General features: G+C 44.5%; 1 protein-coding gene across 3 annotated transcripts in view; it reads left to right on the forward strand.

Moving 5' to 3' along the window:
* LOC138491108 (probable cation-transporting ATPase 13A4) overlaps positions 1–21,131 on the forward strand; it is a 1,567,030-nt gene that overhangs the window by 1,263,269 nt on the left and 282,630 nt on the right. For all 3 annotated transcript variants that reach the window (XM_069617430.1, XM_069617431.1, XM_069617432.1), the window contains one exon: positions 7,912–7,991. In XM_069617430.1, the coding sequence (XP_069473531.1) occupies positions 7,912–7,991 (80 nt within the window). The remainder of the gene's footprint in view (positions 1–7,911; positions 7,992–21,131) is intronic.

The raw sequence follows: 21,131 nt of genomic DNA on the forward strand, positions 1-21,131 counted from the left end.
TAGAAGGTCAAAATTGACACATTTCTGGTCTCCTCACACATGATGTAGAAGTAAAAAGAAAAGGGCTATTCATTAAGCGCCGATTAAAAAAAGTGATGTGCTCATACTCCCTTGAATGTCCGAGAACAGAGAGCAATGGCAAGGCCAACTACAGATAGGGCATTTTGGCTTATGGTCGAGTTGATGAGAGATGATAAACTAATTGGGAAAGTGGGTGGTAATCTGACGTGACTCAAGCACCTGGGTTTCGTTTTCCTTATGTGCTGCTAGCTGAGCCGAAAGTCTAAGTTTGGGTGGGTGGGTCTATGCGGCAACCTGCTATGTAATGTTGCATAGACCAATCCACTGCCATTTTGTCTGCTATGGGGAGTGCGGAGGAAAGAAGAGGAACAAACAAGGCTGTCATACTAGGCCTGACGACATTTCTGATAGTGTAAGAGCATTGCCTAATGGGAGGGAGGGGTGAGAAGAAGAAAACTTAAGGGCAGGGACAGAAATGAGGTAGAGATAGACCAAGAGTCAGAAGGAATATGGTAAGCAGAGGTAAGGTTGACGAAATGCACGTGAACAGGAACAAATGTACAACTAGAAGGTGATGCAGTGATGTATGGGCACACCATGATTCAAATGTCAATAAATGCATTTAACATCCCAGTGAAGAATGATGGTACCTCTAAAAAGTGGTTGTCTGTTTCGTGTTTCAGAGGCATGGCAGTTTGTGGAAGCAGCGTGGTCATTCTCAGCACGAAGTGAGAGAGTCACGATAGGTCCAACTTTTCCCCAGTAGTGTACAGCGCCATGCCCAAAGCGATAATGCGGGGAGCGGAAGTTGAAGTCCTCCCGCAATGTCCCGACAGCGGACAGGGATTAGACAGGAGCCTAGGAGTGGGGCCTTTGGTGGAGGGCTCGGCGTTCGCCTCCCAACTTGCAGATTGGCTGGTGAAATGTAAGAAGGAGCCAATCAATGCATACCCGGCTGCAGCAAGCAGGCTACAGTGCGAAAGCTGGTCGGACCGCCATTTTGGAATGGTAATAGAGCATCCAAAAGAATACGGCCCAAGATGGCAAAGTGCAACAGAAATGAGCTCTTCCAGCATGCAATGAATTTAGAATAGATGGATTACAAATACATTCCCCAAATGGCATGCTTATCAGTGGATGTAAATAAAAGCTTTGTTTTCTTTCTGTTTTCTTCATTGTGATGCCTGCAAGTTTGTTCCCTGCAGGCAAAGCCCCTGAGTGCTGGTGGTGTTGTGCTATAGTGGGAGGCACACAAAGGACCCTCAGGGAGACGTGGCCCTCCTCAGTTGCAGGAGATACAGGAAAGATGCCGCAGAGCACATTTTTAAAATATAAATATCATTTTTTAACTGGCTAATCATTATGCAATGAAAAACCCTTCCTGGCTAGTTTTCACTTCTAGTTTCCCCTATTAGAAGCGCATGAGGCAGGCACAGCTGTTGCAAAAAAATAAATCCATAGAGGAACAATGGCTAGATGGGAATCAATAGGTTGTTTCTGTCATGTGTAACAGAAAAGAAAGTGCTGTTCTTCCTCCGTCAAAGGAAGTGGATGGCATGGCATTGAGTTGTGATCAAAATGATAAAACTACCCCACATGGTGGGTGGTGTCTAAGGAAGGGTGGTGTGTAAGCAAGAACTGCCTGTGGAATGAACAGGGTGAGTAAACCCAGAGGTCTTTGGGGTTGTGCAAACGACTCAGCCCTGAACAAAGGGTACATTTAATGCAGGGTTTTGGGGGGGCAGCTGACTGCTCAACTGGGCCTGGAGAGGCACAGAGGCAATTGGGGCTGAACTAGACATGCAAGTTTAGTTTAGTTTATTTGCTTGTATAGTGCACCGAACATTTAGGTATCTGGGTGCTTTCGCGTAAATGTACAAAAATTATTACAAACTGGTAGTGACAGTACCAGGACAGGTGGACACATAGAGACATAGAAAGTGCAGTTCAGATCATGGAAGATAACTGACTTGTGTTACATTTCTGTGATGAAATTAATAGAAAAATAACATTGATTATATATACTCGAATCACCACTGCCACCTACAGAGGACTGCACCAAGGACAAGGCCTGGTGTAATAATATCCAGCTCGCCCTCGCCAACAAGATCGCCCTCCTTCAAGCAAAGATAGAAGCTAAAAAAGCTAACCTTACCGCCAAAGATAACCTCAATAGTAAAAAAGACTATACTATCCCAAACTGCCCCGCCTTCCACTTCTCTCCAGTCACAGAGGAGGAAGTAGTCAAGATAATCACCAGCCTCAAACCATCCAATTGCAAAGGCGACTTATGCCCCGCGTCCGTCATCAAAGATGGAGCTAATGAGCTAGCCCCTCTTATCACCTCATTGATCAACTCTTCCTTTAAAAACTCAGTGGTCCCCAATAACCTCAAAGAAGCGTGGGTCCTCCCCCTTCTCAAAAAACCCAACCTAGACCCTAACATCCCCACGAACTATAGACCCATCACTACGGTCCCTTTTCTCCTTAAAATCTTAGACAGAGTAGCCTACCTCCAAATACAACAACATTTGGAAGACAACAACCTCCTAGGCTTGCGACAATCCGGCTTTAGACCCAGGCATGTGACCGAAACTGCCCCCCTGGATCTAAAATTCCAAATGGATGAAGCCAAAGACAAGGGCAAACTGGCCATTTTGCTCCTGTTGGACCTCTCCACTGCCTTCGATCTGGTTGACCACCAGATCCTCACACAACACCTCTCTTCGGCTGCCGCATTCTCACAAAATGCCACCAATTGGATTCAGTCATTTTTGTCTGACAGGTCGACTAGGGTTTTCGCCCCTTCCGTGGCTGCAGACCCTATCCCAATCACATGTGGAGTGCCCCAAGGCTCCTGCATTTCCCCCACACTTTACAACATCTTCACGAAGCTCCTCTTTAACCTCTCAACGAACTGGGTGTCAGCTACACTAATTACGCCGTCGACACCCAGGTCCTCATCACTCTCACTGGTTGGGTTGCTATGAAGAAGATGTTGCAAAGCTTAATGAAATCTACTTAGAAATCCAAGCCTGGATGGCCACGCACAGTCTCTGTCTCAATGACGATAAGACGGAACTGCTTATCGTAGGATCCCAGGCCCGCCTCAATAAATTGGACCCTAGGTACCAATCCTTTACCATTGACGGCAACATTATAAAAGTCTCCAAAGAGGTCAAAACACTAGGTGTGTACCTCGATTCCACCCTGTTGCTAAAAAAACAAATAAACACCACCATTTCAACCACCACCTACACCAATAAACTGATCAATGCCTGTAGGCCTTTTCTTTCCCACTCCAGTTGCCTCACCCTAGCTAGAGCGTTGATATTGTCTAAATTAGACTACTGTAACACACTCTACCTAGGCACTACCACCAAAAATTTGAACAGACTCCAGATTCTCCAAAATAACAACTTAAAATGTGCCCTCAACCTCCCACGTAAGGCCCACATATCTACGGCCAGCAAATAAGTCCAATGGCTCCCTATCCGGGACAGAACCAAGCTAAGAACCCTTGTCATCACACATAAGTGCCTGTCCCTCACTGCCCCACGGTACCTTTCGGACAAATTCTCTGGACACTGCTCCATTAGACCCACCAGAACTCCCTACCTGCACCAACTAAAGGTTCCCTACTACAATCTAAAAACAGCAGGAGGATCCAGCTTCCCAGTGCTCGCAGCTCAATGCTGGAATTCTCTCCCTCTTACAATGAGATCGGAAGCCTCTTTCTGGCCATTCAGAGCCATGGTGAAATCCTGGCTCTCAGCCTAAACACCTTGCCATGTACTTACACTTATTCCTGGCCTCCTCACGCCACTATCCAGAACTGTATGTCCTATTTAAATCATGAACTGGACCACCATGTAACTCAGTCCTTTCTTTCCGTTGTAATTATCTCATGCCACATTCTGTACCATTCCTTTTGTCCATTGAATGTATGTGCCCTTTTTCTATACATGTGTTCGTGTAACGATATGTAACTATGCTGTGCCCTTGATTATTCGCCCAGCTACCTGAGGGTTTGGATGCGCTGCGCTCTATAAATAAACAAACTAAACTAAACTAAACATAATAAAGTAGATCATGATGGAATTCTCAGCCTAGTTTTACGTATCTATTCGAAAGATATATTGAAGGACTGTGCTCAGAAAATCTGTGTGGAGATTGGGAAGTGAGGCGTCATTAGGTGTGCCGAAAAAAGAGCCAGGATTTTACTTTTTTTCTGAATAGCGGGAAGGATGATTCGGCTCTTAGCACAGGGGCAAGGAACTCCAAGTCGTGGCTGCCAACACAGGGAAGCTGGACCCACCAACTTTGTGCAGCTTCAATTTGGGGATATTGAGGCAATGTAAATTGGTGGCTCTGGTAGACCTAGTGGATTGCTTTCTAGAGAATGTATCAACTAGATGCTTAGGGGCCGAGCTTGACAGACATTTGTGGGTGATCATTAAGGTTCTGAAGGTGATCCTACCTCGTAGAGGGAGCCAGTTGGTGTTTCGTCTGACTTGTGAGATATGGTTAGAGCGAGGTATGTTCAAGGCCGTTCTGAGGGCATTGTTTTGCAACACTTGTTACTTGTTTAAGTTACGCTGGATAGCGCCTAGGTATAACGTGTTACAATCATCCAATTTGGACAGTATTAGTGCTCTGGCCAGTGTAATACAACTGTTACTGGACCGGAAGGGTCTGCATGCATTTATTAATTTGGAGGTGTATGACGTTGCTGATGCTGTTGCATTAACCTGTCTAAAGAGGGAGAGAGTGGACTACAGATAGACACTGAGCATTTTAGTGTCCTTAGCGACTTTGATAATGTTCCCATCGATGTTGAAAGAAGAGTATTGGGGGTCTAGTTTATTGAGACGTTGCCTGGAGCCAATGAGCAATAGCTCGGTTTTGTCGTCGTTGAAACAGAGACCATGCTTGGCCATCCAAGCTTGTATTATGCTGTAGATTTAATTTAGGAATACGGAATCTTTATCATAAGAACCTGCGAGGGTGATAAGAATTTGTGCATCATCCACGTAATGTATGTATGATCCGCCGAGGTCATCAAGGTGGTCAAACAGTAGCTTTGTAAATATGTTATAGAGGGTTGGGGAGACACAGGAGCCCTGTGGGACTCCACATGTGATTGGAGAGGGGTCCACAGAAGCCGAGGGAGCAAACACCCTCATGGTCTGTCTGAGAGAAAGGAGTGGACCCAAGCAGCAGCATTGTTGGAGAAGGAGCCTGCTGTTACACTTATTGCTGGCCTCCTCCTAAAAGTAGTTCAAATGTTATGGTCGACTAAGTCGAAAGCAGCAGATAAGTCGAGAAGGAGGAGTATTGCCTGCTTACCGTTATCTTTAGCTTCATCCATCTGGATTTTTAAGTCCAGAAGGGCTGTCTCAGTACTGTGTCTAGGACTGAACCCAGATTGCCAGAGGCTCTAAAGATTATTGGCTTTGAGGTGGTTCTGTATTTGCAGAAGAAATGGCACAGTTGTTATAGGTCTATAATTTGTGGGAATGTTAGGGTAGAGATTAGGTTTTTCGATGAGAGGCATGACCCAGGCGGCTTTTAAGATTTTTAGGGACATTGCACGAGGCCAATGAGTAGTTAATGAAGGAGGTGATGACTGGAGCAAATTCTTTATAATTGTGCCAGGGCAAATATGTTGTGGGTTAATTTCAGATGAACAAAGTAGGAGAGAGCGAGGAGATCTTCGATGTAATGACAGTTACTTTATGTAGTGGATGTTTCTTATAGGGGAAATGGGATTCTGAAGCACAGTAGATCGCTTTACTCAGCACATACAGAGAAAGAATTCCTGCAGGTTTAGTGACAAGCTTTCATGCTGTGCTGTTTAAATTGCTTAATGAGGGGCTTTGGGAGGTTATAGATGAGTGAGGGAATGCTAACATTGGTCCACCAAGGGGTTACGAGAAGTTTGGGTGATGTTTTAGGAAGGATTGGCTGAGGGCAACACGTGAAGGGTGATGAGGCGAGGCTTTCGTCATTTCCTGGTGGATGGATTGGCTTTCAAGCAGGGAGATGAGGGGGAAGCATAGGGTGAGGTCAAAGAGTGAGAAGGCCTGTTTGCCCCTCTTTTCTCCTCTGGCTCGAACCGCAACCCATGTGACCAGCAAACATTTGCTGGTCACCCCTGTTAAAATTCTCTGACTTGCGAACATGTGCAGGTTACCCTTTGAGTGAGGGAGCCTCCAGCTAACGTAGGTGCTCCTCTCACCCCTCTACCCTGCCCTTACCAGTGTTCCTCTGTGGGGAGCATGATTGGCGGTGGGAGTGATGACCTGACCACAAATACGTTTCTTTTATTTCTACCACTCGTGCTCGTGTCACGAATAGAAACATTTCAGATATTGTAACAATCAAACTGTTACATTTGGAGCTTATGTACCGTGCTATGTGTCCGGGCAATCAGGTGTGGTTCCCACTCAAGCAGAACTAACAACAACAAAGAATCCCTTAGTGACAAAGTTAACATAGAGTATTATCCTGTGTATGGCCGCCGAGCATATTGCAAAAATAAGTCGAAAAGCTGACCATGTTAACATTCAACACATCACACACCTCCTTCCTTTCTGCAAGCCTTTACCTCATCTGTACACACACACACATGCATTTACCTCATCTGTACACACACGCATGCATGTACCTCATCCTTACACACCCGCATGCATTTACCTCATCCATACACACACGCATGCATGTACCTCATCCTTACACACCCGCATGCCTTTACCTCATCCGTACACAGACGCATGTATTTACCTCACCGTACACACATGCATGCATGTACCTCATCCGTACACACACGCATGCCTTTACCTCATCTGTACACACATGCATGCATTTACCTCATCTGTACACACACGCGTGCCCTTTCCTCATCTGTACACACACACCTGCATGTACCTCATCCGTACACACACGCATGCCTTTACCTCATCCGTTCACACACGCATGCATTTACCTCATCTATACACACACGCATGCCTTTACCTCATCCGTACACACATGCATACATTTACCTCATCTATACACACACGCATGCATGTACCTCATCCTTACACACCCGCATGCCTTTACCTCATCCGTACACACACGCATGTATTTACCTCATCTGTACACACATGCATGCATTTACCTCATCTGTACACACAAGCGTGCCTTTTCCTCATCTGTACACACACGCGTGCCTTTTCCTCATCTGTACACACACGCGTGCCTTTTCCTCATCTGTACACACACACATGCATTTACCTCATCCATACACACACACATGCATGTACCTCATCCTTACACACCCGCATGCCTTTACCTCATCCGTACACACACGCATGTATTTACCTCATCCGTACACACACGCATGCATGTACCTCATCCGTACACACACGCATGCCTTTACCTCATCTGTACACACACATGCATGTACCTCATCCGTACACACACGCATGCCTTTACCTCATCTGTACACACATGCATGCATTTACCTCATCTGTACACACACGCGTGCCTTTTCCTCATCTGTACACACACGCATGCCTTTTCCTCATCTGTACACACACGCGTGCCTTTACCTCATCTGTACACACATGCGTGCCTTTACCTCATCTGTACACACATGCATGCATTTACCTCATCTGTACACACACGCGTGCCTTTGCCTCATCTGTACACACACGCGTGCCTTTGCCTCATCTGTACACACATGCATGCATGTACCTCATCTGTACACACACACGCGTGCCTTGACCTGATCATGTGTAATATGTCTTCTCTATTTTAACATTGTTCTGCATATTAATTGTCAACCACAGCGAGATCCTACTGCACGCCAGTAAACCTCGCACGTTCTCTCCTTTCTTCTCTCAGCTGCTGCTGAACGGGGTGGTGTTTGCCAGGATGTCACCCGGGCAGAAGTCGAGCTTGGTGCAAGAGCTGCAAAAGTTAGAGTAAGTGAACCCATTGTATGCACCTTTTCATCATGAATGTAGAATGTAACTAGTACATACAATCACAATCTGTCACAGGAAACATATAAGTAGCGCTGACCATACAGAGATGGACTGGTAGCAAACAGGGCTCAGTTCACTGCCTGGGACCTCGTGTTCTCTCCTCTGCTCCTGTTCACCCTGGGGAGGAGCACCTGTGTAATGGGCGCAGAACAGCCATTGCTCCAAAGACTGCAGTGCAAGTCATGGGATGTAATATTAGCAGGCTTTGGCCATAAGCAAGACAGCTGCAGGGCTAGTCTGGCAAACTTGCCTAGGGCCAGTACAAGGTTTTTGCTACATTAGGCAAGGGGATACGTGTCTGCCTGGGCACCCACCCAATCGCATTATTCAGAGGTTGTAAAGTAGGTTTATTTAACAGCAAACTGTCAGAGACCATCGGAGTAATGACATTTTCAAAGCAATGTTAACAATGGTTGTGTGGGCGGCATTGCAAATGTTTATGTAGAGGAACACGTGGGTTGTTTCGTAAACAAAAATGTTCAGTTCTTGGTTAAAGTAGCCGCTTTGTTTACACAGTGATTTCCAAGAAGGCGTCATGAACTGCGGCCTACAGCACCATAAATGATGTGATGTTGCTCCGAATACAGAGTTCAGCGTAGGGACAAAGCGGAATTAGGGTGTCATCCCACATAATTGTTATGGACAGGCAACCGGCCATGAGCAGTTGTACTTGCCGCCCGATAAATCCTACACTTGGCATCTGGAAGCCATGGCACGGACAGTACGGCAATATGTACCTGGGGGGGGGAAATGTTACAGGAAAGTACGTATCAATAAGCAGCCTGGATCCAATTTTTTTTTAAAAGACACAAAAAATGTGCAAAGTCATACACAAATGTTAGCGGCCAATCATAACATTGTACGCAAAACGTCTTCATGACCATGTGTAAATGGCGTAACAGGCTACAAAGGGCGAGAATCTGCATGCACCGTAAGAGAGAAAAAAATGCCAACTGCACAGGAAGGCGATAATATAGTTAGTGAAGCAAAATGAAAGGACAATTAAAATATCATTACATTGCGTGATTTGAAAGAAAACCGAAATAGCGTGTAAATTAATACACAAAGCTATGTGGGCAAATATAGCGGTAGAAAGAAAAGTTTTAGGGGTAAGAAAGGATGAGAGTAGGCATACTGTACAAAGGTGGACGTGTGCAATCTGCAATAATGGAGGAAAAATGTAATAGGACAGAAAGGTAATACATGAGTTATATGGGCACAACTAGGGGGGAGGCTGTAGAGTGGGCAAAAGTAAACTTACATAATGTTTATTGTCTCCATTCTGTTTCTGCAAGTCAGACACCAATGTGTTGGCAGCGAAGATTCTTTGTCGACTGCTCTTGCAGGTCCCTTACAAACTTTTTACAACATAACCTTATCAATTGCTATTTTTTTTTACCCATTCATTCCGTGAATTTCTTCAAAGCTTTCTTTTTCTCTCAAGGTCAAAAAACAATTGCCCCTTATTCATTCACTTGGATGCGCGGTCGTATTGTGTGTCCAACCAAAAAAAGCAACTCATGTGACCTTCACTCAGAAGGCAAATACATTCTCACGTTCCAGCAACATATTGAAATTTATTTATGGGAACCGCTACTGTCGTACACCTCCAGAATCGCTGTTTGCAGCAAAGAGTGCAGATGTTGCGTTAGTTTTGAAAACCTAGGACTGCAGTCTGACAGGAATAGTTTTTCAAAAACATTTTTACCCACACGCACTAATTGGTAATGGTACTGTGAGGACGAACTTTCATTTAAACGTATGACTCAAGTGACAAGAAAGGTTCACTTTTTCAGTTTGTACTCCCAGTAGTGGGCATGGACTTTTTCCCCCATTCAGTCTAAGGTGAAAAGAGACGTTGTGAGGAATGATCCCCCTTATAACTTTCCACCCCCTGTCCTAAACAGCAACAAAATGAGCAAAGAAAATCAGAGTGTTTGATGTATTAGTTTTTCGCAAACGTTAGTGAGGAATCGTCCAAGGGGAACAGATTTGTCAGGCACCCAAAAAGTTCTCCTCCTAAGCAAACAGGAAGTGCACTATAAGAACACAGCCACTAATGCGCCTGTGTAACATGCAGTAGTGGTTGTGTGCAGGACCTAGGCATGTGGATATAAGGCCATAAGTATGAGAATGTATGGGGGTACATTGGTTTATGATGTCACTGCTTATAATGTTCCTGGGTGCATGTGGTCGGCCATGCTCCCAAGACTGTTCACACTCCCCACAACCATGTAATCGGCAATCAATAGTGCAGGTGTATGCAAAGCTCTGGCATGCTGTGGTGGTTGTGGCCAGGGGCTAGAGTCTTGGAAGTATGGCCTTCGGCCTACGGCCTACGGCCATTCTTCCAAGACTCTAGCCCCTGGCCACAACCACCGCAGCATGTCACACCCATGGCGGCTTAGTAATCAACAGCACACCCATAGTGAAATGGAAATGTAGTAACGATATGTACTCAATTGTAGCGGTTGCTAACACCACGCGTGTTATTACATCATTTTAAAGGTACCTGGCCACAGCATGGACTGAAACACTACCTTACTAGATCCCTCATTTTCTGCATGTACAAACATCCCAAACAAGGTGCACATAGAGAATACATCATTAACGACTGTTGCCAGAACAAGTACAGTTTTTCACCCATTTCCAACTATCTGACCCTCCCCAAGCACTGTAGGATATGAAAATAGGTTCCTAAACTGCAATTCTCATGGAGAATGGATCAGTAACAACTGTCGGCCAAACAAGTGCATTATGTAACCCATCTATTACGCTGTAAAACTCCTCATGCACTGTAGAACAGTAAAACAGTTTCAAAAACAACATTTCGGCTCTGCTGACGACCGCTCTGTCCTGGGATCCAAGATGTCGGGCGCATCCACACAATCTGATGGCTGTCTGCAGCCAATTGGTGAAGACGTCGCGTGTCTGCGGTTATGACGCCACCCCCTGGCCAATTGCTATTTGTCCAGGGAAGTGTGACCGCGGAGCGGACATAGATATCACTAATTTTATTAGACACATTTTATGGTCGTTTTAAAGAAAACTACTGGACGGATTGTCACCAAATTTACAAAAGCATGCTTTCCAGACCAAGCCCCAGCCCCTGCCGCAAATTTGGTGAAAAGCTGTCCAACTGTTTGAACTGTAGGCGTGTGCAAAGTTTCTCCCCCATTCCGTCTATGGGAAAAAAATACATTGTGGGACCCCCCCATAACTTTTGTCCCCCTGCACCAAACAACACTAAACCGTGCAATAAAATTCAGAGTGCCCCATACACTTTATTTGCAAAGTTTGGTGAGGATTCCTCCAGGGGGAGCAGAGTTATAGGCCGCCCAAAAAGTGCTCTTCCTATGGAAACAGCAACTTAACCATAACTACACAGTCACTACCGTGGCTGTGATATATATATATATATATATATATATATATATATATATATATATATATATATATATATATATATATATATATATATGTATATATATATATATGTATATATATATATATATATATATATATACGTATATATATATATATATATATATATATATATATATATATATATATAGTGAAGAAAGGGCCTATAACGAGCCATTTGTTTTATGATATTATGTGGTTTGTTTTTGCTCATCTGAGTCCAATCATTTGTTTTTGTTTAGGGGGCCGGGGAGACGCAAGTGTTATTGCTTCCCCATAAGGCCAAACAGACACAAAACAAGACCATACATAAGAAGATCCTTTTATGTGAGGGTGTCACATTTCTAAGGAGAACCAACAGTGTATAGAACTTTTAGTGAATCCCCAAGACACTCTTTGCTAAACCAATGAAATCAGCTTAAACTGTTTCAATATCTCCCTCAGGATTGCTCAACTAAAAAAGTCAAGCCTTGCGCTTCTCCACTTTGAGCTCTAAATTTGATTCGGGTATCCCTTGTAAGATTAGATCATGCATCAGTGTGGATTTACTCACATGGGATGTATTAAGTCACATGTTGGAGAGAATGAATTCTTCACTGGACTTAGGTCAGACTGCAAGGTTTCATAGGAACTTGGCTGAGGAAGTATCTCAGCAGGACACCTATAACAAAACAACGTACCTACAACAATCTCTAAAAGAATGAGTGTAATCAGAGAATAATCATGCATCCGCCTCAAAGGTCTCGGAGTGTATAGATGGTTCCATTGCAGCACATCAGACCATTCACTCTGCAGGCGTGCAGGACATGATACCTCTCATTCCAGAGCATTTGGATCCAATTGGTTGGAGAGACCTGAAGACGTATTTGGTGCCCCACCAGTTAAGGGAGAGAGCAACGTGGTTCATACACTTTGAAAGAAACACTATCAAGAGAACAAAGTAAAACAATGCACAAAGCAGTGGAGCAAAAATGAAAAAAACATTAAAAACATTAATGTCCACAAAGTTACCATGGTGGAGTAGTCAACAAGTCTTTAGAAATGACTGATTATGAGCTGAACAAAGAGTCTGAGAACATTTTAGTGATGTGGCTCAGTCAGAAGATGTGTCAATTGCATGTTGCACAAGTGCCCATGCGCCCCCAGAGACACGTGATGCAACCAGAAGCCGAGGTCCCAACAGTGGTTCTGTGTTACTGGCCCAAGAGGGAAAGAACGATGAAATGTCAGAAGGGAGTGCAGACTGAACTATAACCTAAAAAGGAACACCAGAATTACAATGTTCTACTTCAAAGAGGAAATGTTTGTGAGATGAGCACTGTGATTAGTAGTAGTTAAAAGTATTTTCATTCAAAAAATCCTTATCCTGTAAATTGTGGTTGCCTCTTTCAACTCGTTGCAGAGTTTCCCTGGAGGAAGAAGTTGGCCATAAAGGTGGCATTTTGGCTACAAACATTAATTAAAATAATAAGGAGAGAATACCTAACTCTCCCGAACTCTCCCTAATATAAAAGTCTGTTCATGCCCAAGTAAGGAACCCTGGTGATTGTCATCAAGATAATCATCCAACACAAAATAACCAACCTTCGTCCCAAGTTCTCCTCTACTCTGGCCCTTCCACTAAAACATAGCCAGCTAAAGTTATCAAGGAGGATGGCTCCATCCTCCTGGTACGTTATAGGGATCAATCACAGTTTTTATGACCCGAAAGCATACGTTCAAAGTAGACCAGTAGAATGACTCTGATCTCCTGATATCACCATTCTTCAGGGATGTTGACAGTTCCCGATAAGTAAATAATAATGGTTTCTTTTCAGGTTTAACCCATTGGGCTAATGCAATAGAGTCTGACTTACCAACCAACCCTTCTTCTACTACCATGAGCACTTCACACAGTTCTTGTGACTTTCCCTAAAAGTTTCTGCAACTCTTTCAAAGCTCTCCTACAAGTACTTGGATTGCAAACCTTGGAGTGACTAAAGCCATGGAGATTGATCCCAAGGCTTTCCATACTTGTATTAGTTCTCTCTGGTCAGTCTTGCTTTCATGGCAACCACTGAGATGATGGATATTACTCACAATGCACTCTTCCCTTGTAACTACTGTCATGAGGGAGAGTACTGCCAATGCACTCTTCCCTGAGAAAACTGTAATGAGGCCTATTCATCTTGATGCAGTCTTCCTTGTAACTACTATCATGAGGGAGAGTACTCCCAATGCACTCTTCCCTGAGAACACTGTAATGAGGCCTATTCATCTTGATGCAGTCTTCCTTGTAACTACTGTCATGAGGGAGAGTACTCCCAATGCACTCTTCCCTGAGAACACTGTAATGAGGCCTATTTATCTTGATGCAGTCTTCCTTGTAACTACTGTCATGAGGGAGATTTGTAAACACTGTGACAATGGCGATTACTCCCAATGCACTCTTCCTTGTAACCACTGTGACAATGGAGATTACTCCCAATGCATTCTAGTGTGTAAACACTGTGACGAGGGAGATTACTCCTGATACACTCGTCAGGGTCAATAGCTTTAGGTTGGCTCCTGTGATGAGGGAGATTACTCCCAATATACTCTTCAAGGATCAGTAGACTTAAGGTGGCTATTGTTATGAGGGAGACTACTCCCATGCACTCTTCAGAGTGAGTAGCTTTAGGTTGGCTACTGTGATGGTGTGGAAACAGAGAAATTGATATGAGGCCGGGAAGCCCAAAGGAAACACACCAACACAGGTTACAAAGAACATACAAAGTGCTTTATTCAAAAGCTACAACAATTACCAAAAAGTCAATTGACAAACGAATAGCTATTCGGCCCTCAGAGTAACAGAACGAACTATCAACGGTAGTTCGCAGTGTTAGTGTGAGAGATTGTACATTGGGATACTCAGGTTTTTATACTTTTTATCCAGCTCTGGCCAACCCCCTCGCGGGTTAACCATTCTTAGAACCAGGCCTAGAGTTCGTTGCCAGGTCGATCCCATAATGTATGCATTTCGATCAGTTTCGCTGATACAGTTGTTCATTTACACATAGGTCAGGGATAGGACAAGGTCTCAGTTCGCGACCCCAACAAGTGGCCTGCAGGCATATTACTTATTCATGTGTGCGGAGGTCACAACGGCCAGAATCCCACTCGAAATGTCATTCGGCCTCCATTTTGATGTTCAGGGTGACTTCCACACTACAAGAGAACCTAAAATGGCGGCTAAATCCAAGAAGGCGATTTACACAGTACATGAAGGTCAAGACCTTGCCGCGGAATCTATTTACACAATGTTTTAGACAACTTGGCGTAGGCCAACACACATTCAAACAATGCAATAGGAGGTATAATATTATTTCGATTCTGACAGACCCTCCTTTTGGCCTATGCCAAGTGCTAACATCATTCCTTATACTTTTGAACATAACTCCATGTGCTATCATCCATAGATTCTGCATCATTGTCTGTAATGTCTATAGCCATTAGGTCGTTCATCAAAACCTCTTGTAACATGAATTCTTTAGATGCTGTATCTGGGGCATATATTTTATGCCCTATTGCTCTCACTGCTTGAGCACAACACCCCCCTATCATTCCACACATACTTGGGAGGCATTGAAAACAGCAACAAAGGAATAGCAGGATCCCAAAAATAACCAGAATAACGGAAAGCACCTTCCAACCCCAAGATCGCAAAGAATCCCAGAACCAAGTAATAAGGTTCCAGTCTCCTACAGGGATATGGACTTCAGAACTGAGAGTATGCAAGTTCTGAATTGCTTTAAAAATTGTTGGTGAGGAGTCTGGTAAGAAAACACAACAAGCGGACCCCACTAATTTGCATACTCCACCTCGTTCTGCCAAGATGACATCTAATGCCATCCGATTTTGAAGTGCTATCAATCTTATTGCCTTTTGCTCTAAGGTCATATTGTAGAGTATGTCCGTGGTCCGGTTGATCGTTCTCTCCAGTACCCTTGTTAATCCCCTAATGTTCTCTGAGTTTGTTATTTGTCCCCAAAAGGGCACAACTGATTTCGCTATGTCCCCCAATACTTGCCCAGGGGTATCTCCGTTGTCGTCTCGCCGCGGGCGAGCCTTAGAAATCTCTAATGTACTTGCTACAAATACCCCGGGTAACAATATCCCTAAATAACAGGTTCCCTGCCAATACTTGGGCAACCAGGGAAATGCTAAACTACCACAAACAAAATAAACAGGCCCCCCTACATACAGAGGCCTGTTTTCCCCAGTCAGATTTACAATGTTTATACAAGCTTCAAAATCTCCCATTGGCCTAGTGCCATTTCTCTGTACACAGAAGGGAACCGAGTCATGACTATGATTTATAGAATAAGAAGGAGGTACAGCATCCTTATTACCTATCGGAGCCATTTTAAAGGAAATCAGAGTTTGAAAAGGAAGAGATAGTTTGTCAGACGGCCTAATGGAAGCGACGTTAGGTTTACTTCTATTTGCGAAAAGCGAGCATCCCAGGGGAGTCAATTCACGTTTCTCGAAATCATTTAAATTAGTTCCATCAAAGTTCCCTGAGATGCTATCATTCCATCGGCCAAAGAATAGTGCTCTAAGGGAGGCATAGCAAGCAGTCGTTAAAGGTAGAGGATGTATATACCATCCCAGTCCCTTGTTCCCATGTTGCGGTAAATGAGTACAAATCCAACAATTACTCTTATTAAAAATGGCATGAGTAGCATTCATTACTATCATCAGAGTGTTATTATGATACTTTTGTCTATGTTGGGAGTCTCTAGGGGACAGAGTGTAAAGGTGTACAGAGGGAGTCAAAACACTTGGTACGATCTCGGTCGGTAATAAAGGTTTCAAAGGATAGATTTCTTCGAAATACCAAAGTGCTACAGCAGCAGTTGCAAAAATAACAATAATCATTATCAAAACACAACAGTACGTTTTCGGGGCCCAGGCACATTGTTCATTGTTCGATTTGGTCACCCCCTTATTTACAAGTCCAGTGCGGGGAGCAGCGGTGAAGGTGGCTAGCATCGTAGTTTCTCAATTGACGGCCCCAATGTTCGTTGCTGGCGACGCTACGGTCGCGCGATTTCTTAGTCCTTCCCAACCCTAGCCAGCAGAATCCCTTTTGTTCAACAAAACTTTCTCATAACAAGACAATTTCCAATCACTTCCTTTTTCCAGATGCACGAAACTCGTGCCGTAGTTCTATTTCCTTGGTCGAAGGTTGTACCTGGTGGTACCCAAAATTGTCTGGTCCGGAAGCAGAGTATCGTCACTTCCTGAGGGAAGCGACGTGTCGGTGGCGACGGAAGTCGCAGAGCTCGAAACAGTGTTTTCCGGAAGTGATTTTTCAAGAGAGTGCAGAGATGAAATGGACTGTTCCCCAAGCTCCTCAGGCTCAAAGAACTTCTCCGACGCACTCACAGCGCTGTTTGCTACTCCAAGATCAGAGACTGTAGCGTCAGCGAGGGGTTCTGCTTCTTCTGTAATGTGTGGCATCGGGTGAGGAAGTTTCTTGACGTGCGTCGCGTGAATCCAGTTCTTCTTTCCAGCCACCCGCACTGCCGTCCTGGTGACCAACAACACCTGATGGGGTCCCCGCCAGCGAGGCGCGAGACAGGAAGACCTCTCGTAGGCCTTCACTAAGACCCAACTTCCGGGCTGTATATCGTGTCCTGGGCCCGTGAACCGTACAGGTAAAGCTGAGTAAACCTGGTGATAAATGAAATACAGATTTTTAGTTAACTGGTTACAGTAGTCTACAAGCAATACATTTTCCACCTCTCTCAGGGCTTTAGGTTTCGGGAGACCCCAAATGTTAGCAGGTCTCCCCATTACTACTTCAAATGGAGAAAGCCCAGTTCTAGTCTGAGGTGTGGTACGCATAGCTAATAACACAATAGGTAAGGCATCTGGCCATTTTAGTTTGGAATCAGCACATGTTTTTGCAAGTTTATTCTTTAAAATACCATTGTGTCTTTCCACCAACCCAGCGCTTTGAGGATGTCTAGCTGAATGAAATTGTTTCTCAATACATAGGGCTGCACATATTTGCAAAATTACTGCTGCGATAAAGTGAGGACCATTATCCACCAGATTATCCTCGGGAGCCCAAATCGAGGAAAGAATTCTTTTACCATAATCTTTGCAGTGGTCATGGCGGTAGCATCTTTGACGGGGAAAGCCTCGACCCATTTACTGAAGGCACAAATAATTACAAGAACATATTTTAGATTATTACATCGTTCCATCTCAATAAAATCAAAGTGAAGAACCGCGAAGGGGACAGAAGGGGGCCCAAAGCTTCCCCTTGGAGTCGCTGTCCCCTTCCCCACATTGTGCTGTAAGCAGATCATACAGCTCTGGACGTGCCTCTTTGCAGTTTCCAGAATCTTGTCATTCACCCAAACCTGTTCTAACATTTTCGTGATCTGCTGGGCACACACATGCGTAGGACCGTGTGCCATCGTAACCATTGCCAATACATATGAATCAGGAAGCAACCATTTCCCTTCGGATGTATCCACCCAACACCCTTCATCATCCAGTTTCCCCATTCCTTCAGCCCACTTTTTAGATTCCTCTATCGTGGCATCAGTTTGAATATCTCGCACAGACCCAATACCTTCATCCATTATGCAAGCATCTCTCATTTCCCTCGAGGCATACATGTCCGTGCTAAGGTCTGTGGCCGTTTGTCTGGCTATCAAATCTGCAAAAGCGTTCCCTTTGCCCACATCATCTATGACCTTGCGATGTGCTGCACATTTCATGATTGCTAACTGTTTATGGAGTGAGAGTGCCGAAAGTAATTGCACTATCAAGGGGCCATGCTGGATCTTGGTCCCATGTGAGGTCAGGAACCCTCTTTCCGACCAGAGCTTTCCAAAGTTGTGAGCCACCCCAAATGCGTACTGACTATCAGTGTATATATTTACTCTATGCCCTTGGGAAAGTTCACAAGCTCGGGTCAACGCTATAATCTCTGCGGCCTGCGCGGAGTTATGCGAAATTCTCTTAGTTTCGACAACTTTGCTCAATGTAGTAACTGCATAAGCAGCTGTAGATGTACCATTCGATAGTTTGAAGCAGGAGCCATCACAAAACGGCTCCCCTTCTGCATTATCCAAAGGAGTATCTATGAGATCTATCCTGCCCTTCGTTTCTTGTTCAGTGGTATACAGGCAGTCATGTAATTCTTCGTCACCGCAAACAGTGTTTTGCGGGAAAGGTAAGAGTTCAGCCGGATTAAGAACACAACACCTCTTAATTTGAATATGAGGGGCAAACAGAATTAGTTCATACCTTGTTAACCGCGCAGAAGTGAGGTGTTGCGTTTGGGTTTTGTTCAATAGAATATCAACAGAGTGAGGTACCATCAAAATCAAATCATGGCCTAGGACCATTCCCTCACTCTGTTTTACAGACGCGGCAGCAGCAGCGACAGCGCGCAAACATCTTGGCAAAGCGCATACGACATGATCAAGGGCAGAGGAGTAGTAGCCGCACGGCCTATTCTTCCCTCCATGTTCCTGTGTTAACACAGCCAAAGCACATCCATCACATTCATGCACAAACAGCACAAAGGCCTTGTCATAATTTGGAGTACCCAGAACCGGTGCCGAACATAGTGCGGATTTGAGAAGCTCAAATGATCGTTGATGTTCCGATTCCCATGGCAGTGGCAGAGAAATGCCCTTCTTCGTCAAAGCCAACATCGGTTTTATCACTAGTGAGAAATTCGGGATCCACAACCTACAGTAAGAAGCCATACCTATCAGGGCTCTGACTTCCTTCTGTGTATTTGGAACAGACATGCCAGAAATGTGTTTTATTCTTTCAGGTGTCAATCTTCACCCCTCCTTTGACAGGAGGTAGCCTAGATAGGCAACCTCCTGACAACAATATTGAAATTTTTTAAGCGAAGCTTTGTGACCATTTTTAGCTAGATGAACAAGCAACAATACAGTGCCTTCTTTACAGGCACTCTCAGAGTCTGCAGCCAAAAGCAAATCGTCAACATATTGAAGCAGCATGCAAGTAGGTGGCAATTCAAGGGTGTCGAGCTGTTCTTTCAAGGCTCTACTATAAATGCTGGGACTTTCAGTATACCCTTGGGGTGCCCTTGTAAATGTAAATGAACGTCCCCCCATGGTGAACGCAAACAGATATCTGCTTTCTTTATGTATAGGAATACTAAAGAAGGTGTTTTTTAGATCCACAACGCTAAAGTGCGTAGCCGTAGCAGGGATCATTGTCAATATCGTCGTCACATCGGGTACAATAGGAAATTGTGGGGCGACCACTCTGTTAATGGCACAGAGATCGAATATGAACCGGTATGGAATTGCATTGTCGCCTTTCTTATATACAGGCAAGATTGGACTGTTAGATAGACTACCTGTAATCTCCTCGATCACCCCACGATGCACAAAATCAGAGACAATGCATTTCAAAGCACGTTCGCCTTCTACTCATATTTTATATTGCGGGATGCGTGGCAGTTTCACTCCATGTTTCAGAACTATTTTTACAGGCTCAATCTGTAATACTCCGACATCATTGTCGTCCACTGCCCACAAGCATTCCGGGACAATGCTAAACTCGGGGGGTAAAGGTCGAATCAAAAACTGAGAATTAGGAAGTTGCTGTGGTGAAACCGTCAGCCGTACTCCATCCGAAGAACAATGAATTACTGCGTTCAATTTCTTTAACAAGTTCAACCCCAGCAAATTCTCTCCACAGTTTGAAGTGAGAAGAAAAGGACAATGGTCCGTGAAGGGACCCAAAGAAACGGATACCGGTGCAGAAACCGGACAGACAGTTGGTACACCAGAAAACCCTACGGAAACATTTGTTTGCCCTGACAGTGGGATGTTTGGAACCCGAGAATGATCAATGGAGCACTTCTGTGGTCCAGTGTCAATCAAAAACTGGTGTTTCCTATTCCCTACTAATAATTCAACGTAGGGGCCTTTCTGATTAACGGAAATAGGTGAAGGTTCCAAACCCTGCTTCGGGCAATCCTAATGAAATAGAGCCTCGTCAGAAGGAAGCTCTTCAGAAAGGTAGGCAGCAGAAGGGTGATCAAATATGTTCCTCGAGTCCATACTCGAGGTCTGATTTTCCGGTGAAAAAGGTTGCTGAGAATCTTATAAAAGCTGACCTCTGTCAGGGCCCCCTGCTCCAGGGCAGCCCCTAGGTCGTCTACCCATACCCCCAAACGCACTGTTTGACCTCTGGCGAAGGACAGGGCACTGTGCTGGCCAATGACCTTCCTGGCGGCAATAAGCACATTGATTAATATTCACAGGACTCAAAGGAGCATTTCCTTTTGGGACGTACTGACCTCTAGTCTGTGTCGTGCCTCCTCTGGGGTTTCTAACAATTTGCTGTAATAATACTTTGGTTTTCAAATCTCCCTTTCTCTTTTCAATTTTTTCCTTCTCATTATTAACACGGTTCTCATAATACTGAGCCATGTGCAAAACCTCAGATTGAGATTTTGCCTGCCAAGCGCTCTCAGAGGACATAATCTGTGACTGGATGTCAGGTAACAATCCACATACAAATTTGTCCACGAACAACCTCTTCCCGGACTCTGTACCTAAATCCTGTCCACTGAAGTCAGAAAATACCTGCTCAAATCTATTGAAAAATTTGGTGGCG

This window comes from Ambystoma mexicanum, chromosome 10, assembly GCF_040938575.1.
Source record: "Ambystoma mexicanum isolate Mex_15411 chromosome 10, UKY_AmexF1_1, whole genome shotgun sequence".
NCBI lineage: Eukaryota > Metazoa > Chordata > Amphibia > Caudata > Ambystomatidae > Ambystoma > Ambystoma mexicanum.